The sequence below is a fragment of the Ailuropoda melanoleuca genome, chromosome 15 (assembly GCF_002007445.2).
Source record: "Ailuropoda melanoleuca isolate Jingjing chromosome 15, ASM200744v2, whole genome shotgun sequence".
In the NCBI taxonomy this organism is placed as follows: Eukaryota; Metazoa; Chordata; class Mammalia; order Carnivora; family Ursidae; genus Ailuropoda; species Ailuropoda melanoleuca.
In genome coordinates, this window is record NC_048232.1 from 17721583 (window position 1) to 17737970 (window position 16388).

A 16388-nucleotide genomic window follows, 5' to 3' on the forward strand; every position below is an offset into this window, starting at 1 on the left:
GGGAGGACGGGAGGGTGTACGGAACTCTGTTAATTCCTCAACTTCCTCTAAGCTCAGAACTAATCTAAAAAATAAAATCCATTATTATTTTTTAAAATGGATACAAGAACAAGTAACCCCTAAAGTATTTCATCTCTACTCAGGCATGCTGAGCACTCCAACCAGGCTGTCTTATTTACCACATATTTGTATTTACTGACAATCCATTTGGTGAAATAATGTTCTTTATGAACATGAAAAGGCAAAAAGTCAAGCCATTAGTGAGTGTGAACGTGATCACCTAACTCTCCTTTGCAATTCACTCTGGCTACTTCTGTTTTTAACTCTATTCAAGGGAGGAATGCATGAGTGTTCCTTGCATTGGAGAATTCAGTGCCATAGGGGTAAAGGTAACTAATATATATAGATTCCTCAGAAAGCACTAAATTCACCTGACAACAAGCTCTTAAATAGGAAAGCTTCAAAAAAGAAGCCTCTTGTACTATTAATGCACAGTTGATGATTTAAAGCCACATATCTCAGAAACAAGAATACCTTTAATTAGGAAATAATAACTTTGACTTAAAACTATAAATAAATATTTAACCTAAGAAAGCATATATAAGCATATATATATTTTTTCCCCATTCTTTCCTAATAAAAGCCATGCAGGAGACAGTAGCTATGATGAATTTTGACAATGATGTCTACAGAAAAAAAAAATCCATTTGTGTTTAAATGGACAGATCTTTCATATACTGATGCAGTTGAGAATAGAGGTTATCTCTCACTCAGAAAAAAACAGCATGGTGACTTTCAGCATTACATTTCACGTACTCTTACTGCCGTTCACCACTTCTGTGGTCAGTGTGGGAATCAGCAACTGGAAATGAGATACACTCTCAGTCAGCCTCCACTACCCCCATCCCTCCTCTACACACAACATACAAAATATTTTACTTCCTTGAAACTGGCCAACAAGTTTGAGCAAATTAGAAGAAAAGGAAAGCACCTTCAGAATCAGCATTCATATTTGATCACTTTAGGCAAGAGTCCCATACTCAGGTGAATTTTGTGAATCATATCATAGTGACATTCTTTCTTCTTTTTTTTTTTTTCTTTTTCATTTTGGTTCCAAAGAATGAAATATCATCGATATGTGACTCCACAGAAAGAAAATGAGTTGTGTTTAACTGTGTGTGGGTGGGAGGCATGCAGTTTGCACGGGGTTTAAATGCATTCTGCCTCGTGCTATGACACACATTATTGTACTGAAAGACTTGTATTTGTCTATTTCAAGGGAACGGCCAGCACTTCCTGTATATCAACTCGTCTAGACCCCAAGAAGGACACACGGCAAGAATCTCTACTTCCCAGTACTTTCCAGCAAGCCTCGGAATGTGTACCGTTCGGTTCTGGTTCTACATGGTTGATCCCAGGAGTATGGGGGTATTAAAGGTACGAAAGGAAGGCAGAGATTCATGTTTCACTGAAATATTCATAGCATGTGCTTAAACATTTTTTTTTAAATCACACAACACTAGTGTTGATTCCATTAATTTCTCATTTCTTTCTGGGACCGTGGGACTTTGGCCAGCCGTGCTGTCATTCATCTTAATCTCATTCAAGATTTCTCTCATTCATGGCTGCCACCTGAACTCAATTATGGGGCACGCTATTTAAAAGATCATCTAGAGATAAAAGAGGACGGCTAGATTCTACACGCATCTTCTACTAACTGCTTAGATAAGGAAAATGAAGAAATGCGATGGGGGGGATAATGATAACAAGAATTTTCTTCCCCAAACAAGGTAAAGGCAAAGAAATTTAAGATTTTAAGCACCTATCAGCTCACCCGAAAAACAACATGCCTGTTCCATTTTTGACGAATTTGAGATAAGAATCTGCATCAAATACAAATGTCCTTGAAGAAGCAGTTTGCTGCATTTTTACTCTCAATGTATGAATTATCAGTAAGCTTTTCAATCAGCCTGAAGCAACTTTGAAATCTTGATTTCTAATTGTAAGATTATAGATCAGAACACAATACCTGGTGTTATTGCTTTGTAGTTATACAACCACCTGTTGTCTGAATAAATACAATTGGAATCTTTGACTATATCTCAAACATCATCCCTTGTAAACAATAACAGTTATTAAGGGATTCCTATCTTTCAGGCTGGGTATTGTAAACTCCGGTATCTGCTATCGGTTTTAATTCTACCATTCATCTCACGAGGTAGTATATTTTCCCCAATTTTACAGTTTAAAAACTGTGGCTTAGTAACTTTTCTATGATAAAATTAATGAAAAATCTGATTTCAGAAATCTGATATTCCTTACCCAGCATGATTTCACAGGTGTTCTGCCATCTACCGAAGAAGTCTATGAAGGAACATGGGGAACAGAGAGAAAGGAGAAAAGGGTCTTATCAGTCCTGGCCAGTGATAGAAAAGAGAGCTCTTCAAGTAAAAATACAAACGTGCAAAGAAAGTAGAGAATTTGTACTATTCTTTAAGCCTGTCTGTTTTCCTAAAGAGAAGCCAGTAAAAATCAACAGAGAAAGATTCATTTTTAAAAATTTAGAAACAAGTAAGTGAAGATGATGTGACAATTTTGGAATTTTTTCATTGTTTTTAGATACAATATATGAAAACTCAGTAGATTAGCCCATTGCTTATGTTACATTTTATCCAAGGTTATTTATAACCACTAACCTTAGAGAGACTCCACAATACATTATTTCTACTGCTATTTTTAAACACAGTGCTGCAGTTGAAGAGGACACAAGTCCATGGCGGTTACTTATGGAAGCAAATACCAGTGAAAAGGCCAAGAGACCTTTCAACAGAACACAAGTTGATTTCAGTCACTTTCTCACAAAATGTTGCTTCCTCAATTCAAAAAGAGCATCCTTAAATCTTTGTAGCTACTCACCAGCTGGTTGGTCAAACTGAATATTTTGCCTCCCGTCCTCCTTCCTCCCCGCTCCCGCACAAATTCGTATGTGAAATCCTAAGACTCCTATTTCAGTCACTCATTGCTTTGAGCCATGTTTCTGGAAATATGTAAACTTTGAGAAAGAAATGCTGGCCTCAAGTCTTGATTTTTGATACCTTGCTTTTGTGCCTATTGGTTTTTCTATCCAGAAGGCAGCAAGTATGTGTAGCAATGCTTTTATGCTCCAGTCTTTAGAGAGGTCTGCTGGGAAGAATAGTGCTGGGGAATTAGCCCGACAACCGCTTTTTGTAGAGGGATCACTCTCCCCCACTCCAAACTGTCTTGATAGGATTTGCTGTCACGTAGGTTTCTTTTACCACCTCCAGAGCTGACCCAAGTCATAATCTTCTCCAATATTTGGTGCAGATTATAGGACGATTTGTCTTTCTTCTGTTTTACAAATCATAAGCATTTAGACTGGATTTGGGCTGTTGGAGGGCATCTTTCCCAATATGGGGAGAGAGACTGGCTGAGGAAGAAGCGAACATAGGAAGGACTCCAACTAAAGAAAGAGGAAGGAACAGAATGGTATTTGTTCTGTTTAAATCCCGGATCCTACCTTGTCTGAACCAGTAAAATTCTCTTTTTGTTACTTGCTACTGAAAAGTCCTAACTTTTACAGAAACCCAAGAGAATCTGTGTTCATAATGTATCTAATGTATCCTTATGTCACTGATGATCATAAGGGGCAAGTCTCACTTGGTCTGGAAAATCTCGTGTGTGTGTGTGTGTGTGTGTGTGTGTGCGCATGCGCGTGTGTGGTTCTGGAGCACAAGATGCATCATAGTTGTTCTAATCCGAAACTATTACTTAAAGTGATTACAAAAATCCTTTAGAAAACATATGGCAAAATACCTACGGTGAGGTTTTATAGTAGAGGGTCTAAGAGGCCATAAAAACAGCAAGGCGTTCCTAAGAGAGATTTCAAATTATAGCTTGTGGTAGGATGCTTTCTTGTCAGCACACATGTTATGCAGTTGTATACAGTTCTATGCATCCCCAGCCCTTCTGGACTTTGTTCTATATCCCAGAGAACTGCACTGCCCAGGCTCCTTTTCTCTCTGCTTTCCTGGCTAGGTTTGGCCAATGCTTTCCAGTGGCCAAAGACCTGAGAGCAGGAAGATTAGACAAGCCTTTCTTCTCCCCCTGTGCCTTTCTCCCTCCCTCCCCTCATTCCTCTTCTTCCTCTTCCCCCCCCTCCTTCCCTCTCTCCACCTCCCTCCCTTTCTCCCTCCCTCCCCCCCCCGCCCCCCCGCTGAGTTTCTAACCACACTTCATTTCTGCCTCAGCTTTTTCCAGATAAGCCCTGCCTCCACCAAGTATGTCTGCCAGACTGCAACCTCCTGCAGCTCAGTCTCAGCGACCCCCTCCCTTTGACTCTCTAGTTTTAGCACTGAGACCATCTTCCCGTACATCCTAGGATGCTTCCTGGTTTCCTTGGCGATTTCTCATCTCTTCTATAAACTCTGTAACCAGTGCTCTACGTTAAAGTTTCTCTATTTGAAATAGAGTAGTTTATATTTTTTAGCTTGGCCCAGTCTGATACAAGTGCCCACTCCAAAGAAAACACAAGTCTTTTCAAGATAATAACTTGTAACGCAATGAAGAATTTTGAGTGAGCTCCACTCAATTTAAATCTGTCCTCCTTATATTAACTTATTAAAAACTTGCCCATCAGTTGGGGAAGACAGAAAACAAATTTTTAAAAATGCAAATAGGAAAACCTCAACTTGGAGGTTTTTTACTCTGGAGCAAATAAAGCAGGTTTCTGTAATAAATAGTTACTCCTAGTCTGCTGAGAGAGGTTTATTTTATACTGAATGGTAAGAAGGTCTTTGAGAAAGATGACATTTGAATTTAGGCTTAAAAACAAAAAGAAGGAGCCAGCCTTGTGAACATCTGGAATAAGAATGCTCTCAGAAGGCAAAACAAGCTAATGAAAAAAGCTCAACATATAAGATATTTGAAGGCCAATGTAGCTGGAGTAAAATAAGGGGGAGAGAGAGAGAGAGAGAAATGATGAAACAGGCAAGAGACAGCTCATGTAGGTGGGGCCTTTTCGGGACACAAGGACATTAGCTTTTGTTCTAAAAACCACAGAAAGTCATTGGAGAGGGTCATCTTGGGCTGCTATAACAGATTACTGTGGCTTAAGCAATAGAAATTTATTTTTCACGGTTCTAGAGGCTGAGAAGTCCAAGTTTAGGGTAGCACCAATTTGGTTCCTGGTGTGGACCCTCTTCCCTGTTTGCAGATGGCTGCCTTCTCACTGTGCTCACCTACAGAAGGAGAGATCATCTCTCTTGTGTCTCTTCTCATAAAGGTACTCATCCCATTTGTGGGGGCTCTACCCTCATGACCTAATTGTCTCCCAAACACCTTACCTCCCAAAGCCAAAACATTGGGAACTAGAGTTTTGGCATGGGAATCGGGCTTGGGGGAACATTTTCAGTCGATTGCAGAGAGTATTAAATTATGAAATAATATAACCTCATTTGAACGTTTAAAAGATCTGTCTGGCTGCTCTGTGGAAAGCAGTGGGGACTGGCAGGTGGGAGGTGGCCAGAGGTCCGGTAGTGAAACAAGGACGCAAGTTAGAGATGATTTCCAGGTGTCTGGAGCAGAGAAGATATAGCTTTGCCTAGAGTCTAAGGATAAATAGGAAAGCAATTTCTACAAACAATGAATATTTAGACCTTCACCTGGCATAAAAGACTATTTTGTAAATCAAATATGCTTTAATTTTATGAGTATATTAATGAAGGGCATCATATAAAGCCAAAGCAGACAAGGCTTGTACCATCAATGAGATCAGGGTGAAAACCAATTATGATTTTCCTGTTACTTTTTAGGATAAAAAGCCAAACGATTCAGATTTATCCCAGCGTGCAGAGTTGGCCAAATAGGCTGCATAAAGAAGGCATGTGTTTTATAGGAACATGGAAGCCTGATGGTAAAGGAATAATATTCAGAATAATAAACGGATCATATTCAGAATAATAAAATGTTCACACAGGCATCAGTGTCCTTTGATTCAAAGGCCCAGGAAATAAGAGAATAATCAAATACATACTTTATTTTCTACGTCAGTTTTTTTTCCCCTGTCTTTCAATACCTGCCTGCATATAAAATTAAAAGCACTCCTTAAAATGGTGCTGGCCACTTTTTGATCCGCTGCTAAAAGAGCCCTAAGTGAACCAAATAATTTCCCGTGAGATTACTTAGTTCCATTAGTTCGGCTTCCTAGCTTCTGGCTTGTTTTGATATTTAGCCAACTCAGGTGAGTTCTTTAATGTCTAAGACAAGAAGTAAAGTTTGTCGCAGGAAAAGAGAATGTCTTTAAAAATGACTAATATCCTTTTATTATTCCAGACTCATTTGTGAAGTCACAGAAAGGAAACGAATAGGAAACTTTTATAATTGATACTTTCCATAACAATTTTTTTTTGTAATTTACAGAAATTTCTAATTGCTCAGGGGGAAAAAAATGAATTACTGCCTAAGACTTCCTTCCGTGATCACAGATGAATTAATTTATCTAAATGGGCTTCAAGAAGCCTATTGTTCATATTTTAGAACAGTCAGCCTACCGTGTTGAAATGATCTTTATCTGAGAGTTGAGTTTTAGACACAAATGGTTTCTGCTAAAACCTGTGGAATTTAGCAGGTAAATGTTCCATTCAGGAAATGATTGCTCTTGTGGCCACATGCTTGTGGATTTTGTTTTGTTTTAATGTGATGTTTAGGAAGATGGTAAGAGCAGAGGAAAAAAAGACTGAGAAAACCATCAGATGGTTACTATGTGCCGTCCATTGTTTGAAGTCACGTGTGTGTGTGTGTGTTGTGTGTGTGTTGTGTGTGTGTAGTCTTCACACTCTCCAAGGAGACAATACTGACATTATTTACATTTTAACAGGCGAGGAAAATGAGATCAAGAAAGCTTCAGGAACTTGTTCAAGGTCAGAGAGCAAGGAGATGGCAGATGGCAGGATGGGGTGTCCCCATATCCACCGGCTCCTGTCTGTGCCTTTCAGTTACTCCACTCTACTGCCTCTTAGAACTAGAAGGTTACTTTTATGGCGTATTTTAGGTTCTGTATTTCTATTATTCAAAAGCATATGTTATACCAGTGGTTATTCTTTAAAAGGTGCTTTGCATATTTTATGTTCTGCGTATTGTAGTTTTCAGTACAGATTTGGTTTGAGTTTGCAAACTTGACCAAAAAATGGCATAATCGTTATGTAAATAGTCAGGTGTGCCTCCTAAATGTGTAACGTGTGTGAGATGTTGTGGGGGATGCCAGAGCTCTTTGTTTCACCTATCATTTAACCCTTTTTTTCTGTTGCCTTTTGTGTGTGTGTGTGTGTTAATATTTTATTTATTTTTTAGAGAGAGAGAGAGAGACACCACGGGAGCATGGGCCAGGAGGAGAAGGGGGAGGGGCAAAGGGAGAGGGAGAAGCAGGCTCCCCACTGAACAGGGAGCCCCATTGCCTATGCTGACATAGGGCGCAATCCCAGGACCCAGAGATCATGACCTGAGTCAAAGGCAGATGCTTAACCAACTGAGCCACCCAGGCGCCCCTCCTTCTGCTGCTTTTGGTGATTAACTTTTGAATGAGCATTTCAAAGGTAAGAGCCACCAAGACCACATCTTTGTTAAACTGATTAAGGCCTCCTTTGGTCAGTTTTGGAATCCTCTTGAGTTTGTCATTAGACCTATAGGTGCCCCATTAGAGGAAGTAGACATTTCAGTGCACTCCCCCTCCCAAAATAATGCAGGGGGAAATTCTGTATATTTCCTCTGATGCTCCCAGATCCTTGAACTTCAGAAGAAGTTTGGCAGATAAAAAAAAAAAAAAGAATCTTACCTCAATTTAGCCTTTTTATTCTTAAATGCAGAATGAGCATGGGCCGTCTGGGGTGTGGTGTGGTGCAAATGCATATACACCAGCAATGGCCAGGTAGAGAAGGCACTTGATACACCAGTCAGCAACGACCCCATTCACCCATATATAATAATATGATTATCATAAATAAACGAATAATTGATACAGTCACTAGTAGTAGAGGAAATGTGTTTTAGATTTGGATTCATTTAATCAGGGCATTAGCTTACCACTCAGTGCAGTGAAGTAATAATTTACAGAATGATAACCTGTATTAATGAGTTGCCTGAAAGTCTCTGGTTATTACCATGAGATGTTGCCACATAGATGAGGACCCAGCCCATTTCCTAATTATCGCTAGCACTGCAGAAATTCTTCCAGTCCAATGTTGAGTAAGAAGAGAAATGAGCAAAAATGTTAAGTTTCCAAAGGGGAGCAAATATATCCATAAAAGCTTAATATATACTTGATTTACAAACATACATATTCAAAATTAAATAGGTACTAGTCCGCATAGTATATGCTTAAGGCAATTTATAGATCTTTTATTCATTTTCTTTACTAGAAATGCTTAATTTTAAAATGAATTTTTATGACATGTTATTATGAAAGTTGTTGAGAGGCACCGTAAGCGTTCTATCTCTAATCTTATCCTTTTTTAAAGCACATTTTAACTGATGTTGCAGGCTAACCAATTCTCTCTCATTTCTGATAAATGCTGAACTTCATGGTCATTGTTTGCACAAGTGACGGGACCCTGTTTATGAAGGTGGCTTTTGAGAATGCCACGAGATACTGTTTAAGACAGGAAATAATTCATGCAAATATCCCCTTGCATAAAAAGTAGAGAAATGTGCATTGAACATACTTAGCAAATGTCTGCCCTCTAAGCAGACTTGTAGAAGATTCTGGATTGTACTCCAAATTTGAGCATTTCATGCTATTTTTTTTAAAGATTTTATTTATTTATTCGACAGAGATAGAGACAGCCAGCGAGAGAGGGAACACAAGCAGGGGGAGTGGGAGAGGAAGAAGCAGGCTCATAGCAGAGGAGCCTGACGTGGGGCTCGATCCCATAACGCCGGGATCACGCCCTGAGCCGAAGGCAGCCGCTTAACCGCTGTGCCACCCAGGTGCCCCCATTTCATGCTATTTTAAGCAGAAATACAGAGAGTAATATACCAGGGCAGTCGTTCTAAATGTGTTATATGCACGCTGGTGTAGAACAACAGTTAAAACGAACCAAAGTATTTTTTAGCAATTTCCTCCCTTTTTGAGCATAGACACAAGATTCTCCCTATAGAATAGCAGTGTCCTGTATTTTATTCTGATAGGCCTCATTGAATAGAAGAGGAAAGTAAGGTGGTATCCAGTGTGCCAGGCATTCTGCAAGGCTGTTCACCACCTAGGACCTGCAAATGGGTTGCATGTAGGAGAGCGTGTCAAACACACACATGTCACCCACATAGTAAGAATCATGGGCTTGTATTAACAGCTTAGCCAAGGCAGGCATTTAGATCTTCATAGCAGTGATACTTTGATAGCTCAGGTAGAGAAAACTATGTGGACATGTGCTGTATATCTTCCATTGTAGATAATAGAAAAGTTAACTGCTGGATGGTAAAAACACAGCTGTTAAGTTGCTATGAAATGATAAATTATCAGAATGGAAAAGTACTGCAGGAAATGCAAAGGCTGACACTTGAGAGAAGGAGCTAATCTACTTTGACCTTCAAATTAGACTTTCCTTTTAGAATATCAGAAAAACAGAAAAAGAAAAGTGACCTCAAGTCAAAGAGATATGCTGCTAAAAATTAAAATCAAGTCACAGTTTTAAGACAGAGATGTGGGAATTTGCAAAAGAAGGTATTTCTTACACCTGCCAGCAAACGGCTAGATGCAAAGTCACCTTGAGAAAGAACCAAAAGTCAGCTTTGCTTAGAAGTCTGGGTCCCAAGCTGAATAGGACTTCTTAGAAAAAAAAAAAAACAAAAACATTTAACGTATTCAAACTTAAAGCAACGTTTCTTTTACATTTTTATTTTGTGAAATCTGTCCATCTCTATTTTACTAATAGATTCTAGATTTAATGCTTAGGAAGCCCTTTCCTGTCATAAAATAACAAAATATTCTCAGATTGCCTGAGTGCCTCAGTTGGTTAAGTGACTGCCTCTGCCTTCAGCTCAGGTCATGATTCTGGGGTCTAGATGAACCTCACCCCCCACCCCCTGCTCCGCGGGGAGTCTGCTTCTCCCTTTGCCCCTCCCCCAGCTCATTGTTCTTTCTCTCTCAAATCAATAAATAAAATCTTTTTAAAAAATAACAAAATATCCTCATTTGTTTTAGCTATTACAAAATTTTGATTTTTAGATTCAACTAATTAATCCACTTATAATTAATTTTGTGTATGTATGGTGAGAGGTTAGAAGCTCATTTTTTTTCCCAAATAGCAAGCCATTTCTTTCAACAGCATCAATTCAATACTATGTCCTCTCCCTGTGAATTTGACTTACTTTTGTTATCACATTTGGAATTCATATGTGCATTTTTTATTTTTCTGTGGATACATGAAAGAATTATTGCTTCTTCCATACAAAGGTAGATGGAGAGAGAGATGATAGAAAACCAGAAATAAATTAAATCATACTCCTCTACATTTTTCTTGACTGTTATCTCAAATGGATTTGTTAATTTAGGAAAATAGTATTTTAAATTCCTTCAGTGAAATTATAAAAGTTACAGTTGGTTTTTATTAGCCTCAGCCCTTTCTAGTCCGAAGCCATATTGTTGAATGTATAAAGATTCAAGACAGTTATATGTGCTTGGGGAGTCGTAACTTTTATCAATGTTAAATGTCCTTCTTTATACTTTTCCCAAAATCTTATTTTTTCTGTTAATAATATGGAAGTTCTTCCATTTTTAAATAATTTTATTAGTATTTTACCCATGCCTTTACTTTTAACTATCCCATGATACTTGGCTTAAACAGCATCTGGCTGGATTATTTTTTTCCCATAATATGAGTTTCTGGTTTTTATAAATTAATTCAGTCCTTTTCACATGGGTTATTGTGTAGGTCTATTATATAGACCTATTTTTTATGTGTTTTCTATTTGTCTTTTTTTTGTTTGTTTTATTATTTTCCCCTTTACTGATGTCTTTAGTTGGGTTGATTTCCTGAATTCTTGCTTACTTCCAGTAAATTTTATTTTATTTATTTTAATTTTTTTAAAGATTTTATTTATTTATTTGACAGAGAGAGAGAGACAGCCAGTGAGAGAGGGAACACAAGCAGGGGGAGTGGGAGAGGAAGAAGCAGGCTCCCAACGAGGGAGCCTGATGTGGGGTTCGATCCCAGAACACCGGGATCACGCCCTGAGCCAAAGGCAGATGCTTAATGACTGTGCCACCCAGGCACCCCTATTTATTTTAATTTTTTAAAAGATTTTATTTATTTATTTGTCAGAGAAAGAGAGACAAAGAAAGAGCAGGGGGAGCAGCAGGCAGAGGGAGAAGCAGGCTCCCTGCTGAGCAAGGAACCTGACTTGGGACTTGGGATCATGACCTAAGCCAAAGAGGGACGCTTAANGGGACTTGGGATCATGACCTAAGCCAAAGAGGGACGCTTAACTGACTGAGCCACCCAGGTGCCCCATAACTTACAAAAAAATTTTAATCACTAGATCTGTTTTTCTAAAGTGACCAAGTTTTTAGTAAATCACTTTGTTTAAGTGATTTAAGATTTTAGTGATTAAAATTTCAGAAGGATCACTTTGTTTAAAATATTTCTCCATTATCACTGAAAATTCATTGCATACTTCCACCCACCCCTCAAATAAAAGACAACTTCAGCAAGTTTGATCTTCAAACAGCTCTGTGGCTTGTTGTGGCTGGAACCTTAGATTCGGGGTGTAAATAATACATCTGCTTTCTTGACAATGATATTCTTTAAAATGCTGTAGACCTCACTAGTACATAATTATCAAGTGTATGTTTATACTGTATAATTATGTATGTTCTCTAGTCGTCTTTGCTCACTACCCTTTATTAAATCCTGTGCAATCTGCTACATTGGGTTCTTTCTGTTTGCTATGTATATTACTTTGCCTAGGCCGCCCTAACGAAATACCACAGACTGGGTGGCCTACACAACAGAAATTTATTTTCTCACAATCCTGGAGGTTAGTGGTCCAAGATCAAGGTGCAGACAGGTTTGATTTCTTGAGTCCTCTCTCCTTGGTGTGCAGATGGTTGCCTTCCTGCCCTGTCCTCACACGGTGGGTCCTCTATGTGTGCGTCCCCAGTATCTCTTCCGGTGTCCAAATTTCTTCTTCTTATGAGGACACCAGCAAGAGTAGGTTAAGATCCATCTTAATGGCCTCCTTTTCCTGTACTAATCTCTTTAGAGGCCCTGTCTCCAAATACAGTCACCTTTTAAAGTACTGGGGTTTAGGGTTCAACATACGGACTTGGGGCAGGAGGCACATTCAGCCCTAAGAACATGTTTTGCTCATACATTTCAGAAATCGTGCATGGTTGATAAGCTTTTTGAGTTCCTGCTTGACTGAAAAAAATGTGTGTGTATAAATATACATATGTACCCATATAAAAAAGTAGTTTGATTTAGGTTCAGAATTATTTTTTCTTAAGAAATTGAAAGCGTTGTTGCAATGTATTCTAACATCCATTATCCACCTGCCTTATAGAAGACAGATGTCTGATTATTTCTCCTCCAGGATTTTTACATATTCTTCTTTTCTGTCAGGAAGTGGGTAAAATGTTCTTTTTATCCTTGGAGTTCATAAATCCCTACAGCAATTTGATGGGTCTTTATCATTTTTCATCTCAGAGAGATTTTTGTCTGTAATTTATGTGATTATCTCCTTCTAGAAAAATCTGAGACAGACGTAGAAACTTCTGGATCTATACTTGCTATCCCTTCACAGATATTCTCAAAGTTTTCATCTCTTGGTTCTCTGGCTCTGTAGTCTTAGAAGGATCACTGTTTAGTTTTCCAGTGCTAATCTGCGTTGATTCTGCTAGCCAGTTCTTCTCTGAGAGTTTTACTTTAGCAATCATTTTGTTAATTTCTAAGAATTCTAAATGCTTCCTTGGAAGCCTAAAAATATCTATTTTATAGATACTATGGATGCCCCAGTATCTCAAGGGAATTAATTATATTTCCTTATTTTCTTTCCCATTTATTCTGTTAGCAGTCATCCTCATGATGTTCAGTGTTCTGTTTAATATAACATCTCTCTTTAAGAATCTTCCTCAACTGTCAGGTTCCTTATATTGGTTTTCCGTTCCTACACATACATGAATCCAAATGGAATAGTATTGCTCTATGCATTGTCTTGCCTTAGACCCAGTAAGAAATTTCATTCCCCTAGCAGGGAATACATGCTCTGATTCAAGATCTCTGGTTTTACATTGCTCTAAGTGTAAAGGAAGAGTTGTGTTTCCCAGCGGGCTTACGTTAGTGATGCCCTGGTAGCTTCTTTATTTGGGGGCCGGGAGGTAAAGTTCTTCACGGCAGTCACTTCTCCCCTCCCATTGCCCCATCATGGAAACTCCTGTGTCACATCTGCCACGTCAGCGATATTTACCCACCTTGGGGGTCCTAAGTACGAATGCTAGAATCAGTAGCTTCTAACACAAGGGGTTGACCTGGCTTTTTAGGAAGTTATTTGATTAATTTGGTGACACATGCATTGCTCCTTCATTATGCCCTCCATCAATTTGGGTTATTCCAGAATTCTGCTGGGAACACTTTTTTGTTCATCCTTGTTTCACCTGTAGGGGTTTGCAAGTTTCTCAATTTTATGTATTTTTATCAAACAGTTTCCATTTGGTTTACAGAAAGTCCTTAAAAACTATTTTTGTGTGTTGGTAGCTGTGTTCCCAATTTTTCAGTGATTCTGGGGATTTATTTCAGAATTTTTCCTGTCTTTACAGTGGAACGGTTTTGAGGAATATAGGCAAATATGTGTTTTCAGTTACCCATCACAACCAGAGACCATTTTCTCCATATAGTTACAATTTTGCAGAACACACTAAAGAGAATCAGCTCACAGTTCCATGTTTTTCTCTTTGCTGTTTTGCAGTCCGAATTGTCCTTCACTTTGAGGGAAGTTGTTTTGAAAGCATTTTAAAGTTGGTCTGTACAGTGATATTGTCAGGTGGAAGAAAAACTGTATCAGCCTAACATTGAATGCTACCCAGGTCATTCTGCTATTAAGAGACATTTGGTTGGTTCTTTATTTCTGATTACTCCTGAATAGTCTGCTTCTTTCAAAGAAAGTGAAGTTAGTGTTGTAGAGCTCCATACAAATCAGCCATTTCAGTTTCTACATGGATAGTAGCTGTCATTTTTCTCAGCTCTTCCTCCTCTGATATAGCCTGTGATGTTTATTGCAAAATGAGTGATGTCCAGGAAAGGCAATCAACTGAAATATAGGAGACCTGCGTCCTAGATCCAGCTTCCTAAGTTACTAACTAATGACTGGAAACTTAGAACATTTCTGAAGCTCTCTGGTTCTCATTCCCTTTATTTGCAAGGACCCTAGCAGTGCTTTTGTAAAAAATCTGAGAAACCTGAAATTACATTGTAATTTTTTTTTCAAATCCCACCAAAGAGTATCAGCTTTTCATAATGAAATCATCCAGTTAACATTCTCATTAACATACTCATCCTAATATGTGAACTCTTTTCTTAGAATAGATGAAATAGGACATGTAATTGCAGACATGTGAATAATAAATAATAAAAAGGAAATGTGCTTAGTGTTAGTACTTATTTTATTTACACTATTTTAATTTAGACATAATAACAGACTTATCAGGTAGATATTAATATTTCTTCTATTTAATAGAGGATAAGCCAAAGTTTAAAGAGATTAAATAATTTAGCCTAAGACATCCAATTAGTATTGGCATGGCCAGGATTAGAATCTGGGTCCTAGCCCCTGATCATAAAACTGTTCAGCCTTCTTATTGCTAAGAAAGTTAAACACTAAGCAAGGTTTCACACTTTTGAATATGATAGAGGTGACCAGAAATGCCTCCTTATACCACAAATAATCACCAACCAATTTGGGGTAGTCCTTTTGAATTTGAACAGTGGTTTCGTGTGAATGAACTTACTTCGTTTGCTTTGAGATAGTAGATAAGAGACTGGGGTTCTCTATCCCCTATCTCAAATGAGAAAGACAAAGCAAAAAGAGTGATATGTTTCTTCAAATTTTAAAGACAGAGCTGAATTGTAGATTGCTTTTCAATTCAAATTCCGAACATGCCAAGTTTTTTTTGGTTTTTGTTTGTTGTTGTTTGTTTTTTAATCACCCATTCCTCTATTTAACGTAGGGTAAATTCCTTATTTCAATACCCTGTAGCTTATTTATAACTCAGTGACCTCCAAACCCAGAAGGTTACGGTGATGTTTCAGTGTGAACAAGCAATTATTTGTAAACTTAGCGATGAGAGCTTTACCAGCTCTCACTGCAGTACCCGCATGATCTTGATTCTTGTAAGTAGATACATTTATTTTTCAAATGAGTTAATGAATTTGCTAAGGTGGAAATTGCACAGTGAGAAACATGAGCTGCTTCCATCACTGACTGGTGAGTTAGGTTTTCTCTCTAGTCCTTTATGAATTTTTTGACTAGGAAGTCTCCGAGATGTTTTCCATCCCTGAAGTTCTTAAATCTTGAACTTTTCCATTCTTTCATTCTTTAGCAAATGTTTACCGTGCACCTGTTATGTCCATGACAGTGTTCTAGGCATACCTAAATAAGCAAACTCCCTGTCCTGATACGATTTATGCTATCACGGTAACACAGACAGTAAACAGGAAGTGTGATAAATGAGTAAGTGTATACTCCTTGCAAAGACCATGTAACACAATGAGGCCTAGTTAGAGGATTGGTAGAGCTGGGGATGGTCAGAATGGGCCGCCCTGAGATTGTGAACTTTGAGCAAACACTTGGAAGAGACCAGGGAGCGAGCCATGCAAATATGGGGGACATGATGGGAGAACATTTCAGACAGGAAAAAAACAAAACAAAACAAAACAGAACAGTGCAACAGCCTGAGTTGGGAGTGTCCTTGGTGTTTAGAAGAAATTGGCAAAGAAGCCTCATGGAGGGAGAGAGTAGTGAGACATGGAAGAAGTGGGGAGGGAAGACAGATCTTGAAGAAATATTTATACCATTGGAAGGACATTTTTATTACCTGTGTTGCGAGGTCCAGTTCTAGAAAATTGCTATTACTAACTGAGTTTTCAGTGCTTCCTTTGATAGCTTAATGTAACTAGTACTTTGAGAATTCATGCATCTGGAGACAAAGATGCTTGGTTTCTTAAGAGGAAATTGGGGAAAGTTTTTGGCATTTGCAAGGTAAGAGATGATGGGCCACCTGACTTTTTGAAATGTCCAATATTGGAAGTAGGAAGTGTGATGGAAAGAGGGAAGGGAGGAAAGAGAGAGTAAATGTGTTCAGAGGACTGGGCGTCTGGGTAGCT

The 16388-nt window shown here is 38.5% G+C and overlaps 1 protein-coding gene across 1 annotated transcript in view; it reads left to right on the forward strand.

The window, feature by feature from the left end:
• Positions 1-16388, forward strand: part of MALRD1 (MAM and LDL receptor class A domain containing 1) — a 683830-nt gene that overhangs the window by 466376 nt on the left and 201066 nt on the right. Inside the window, exon 24 of the mRNA XM_034644348.1 lies at positions 1280-1437. Coding sequence (XP_034500239.1) covers positions 1280-1437 — 158 coding nt within the window. The remainder of the gene's footprint in view (positions 1-1279; positions 1438-16388) is intronic.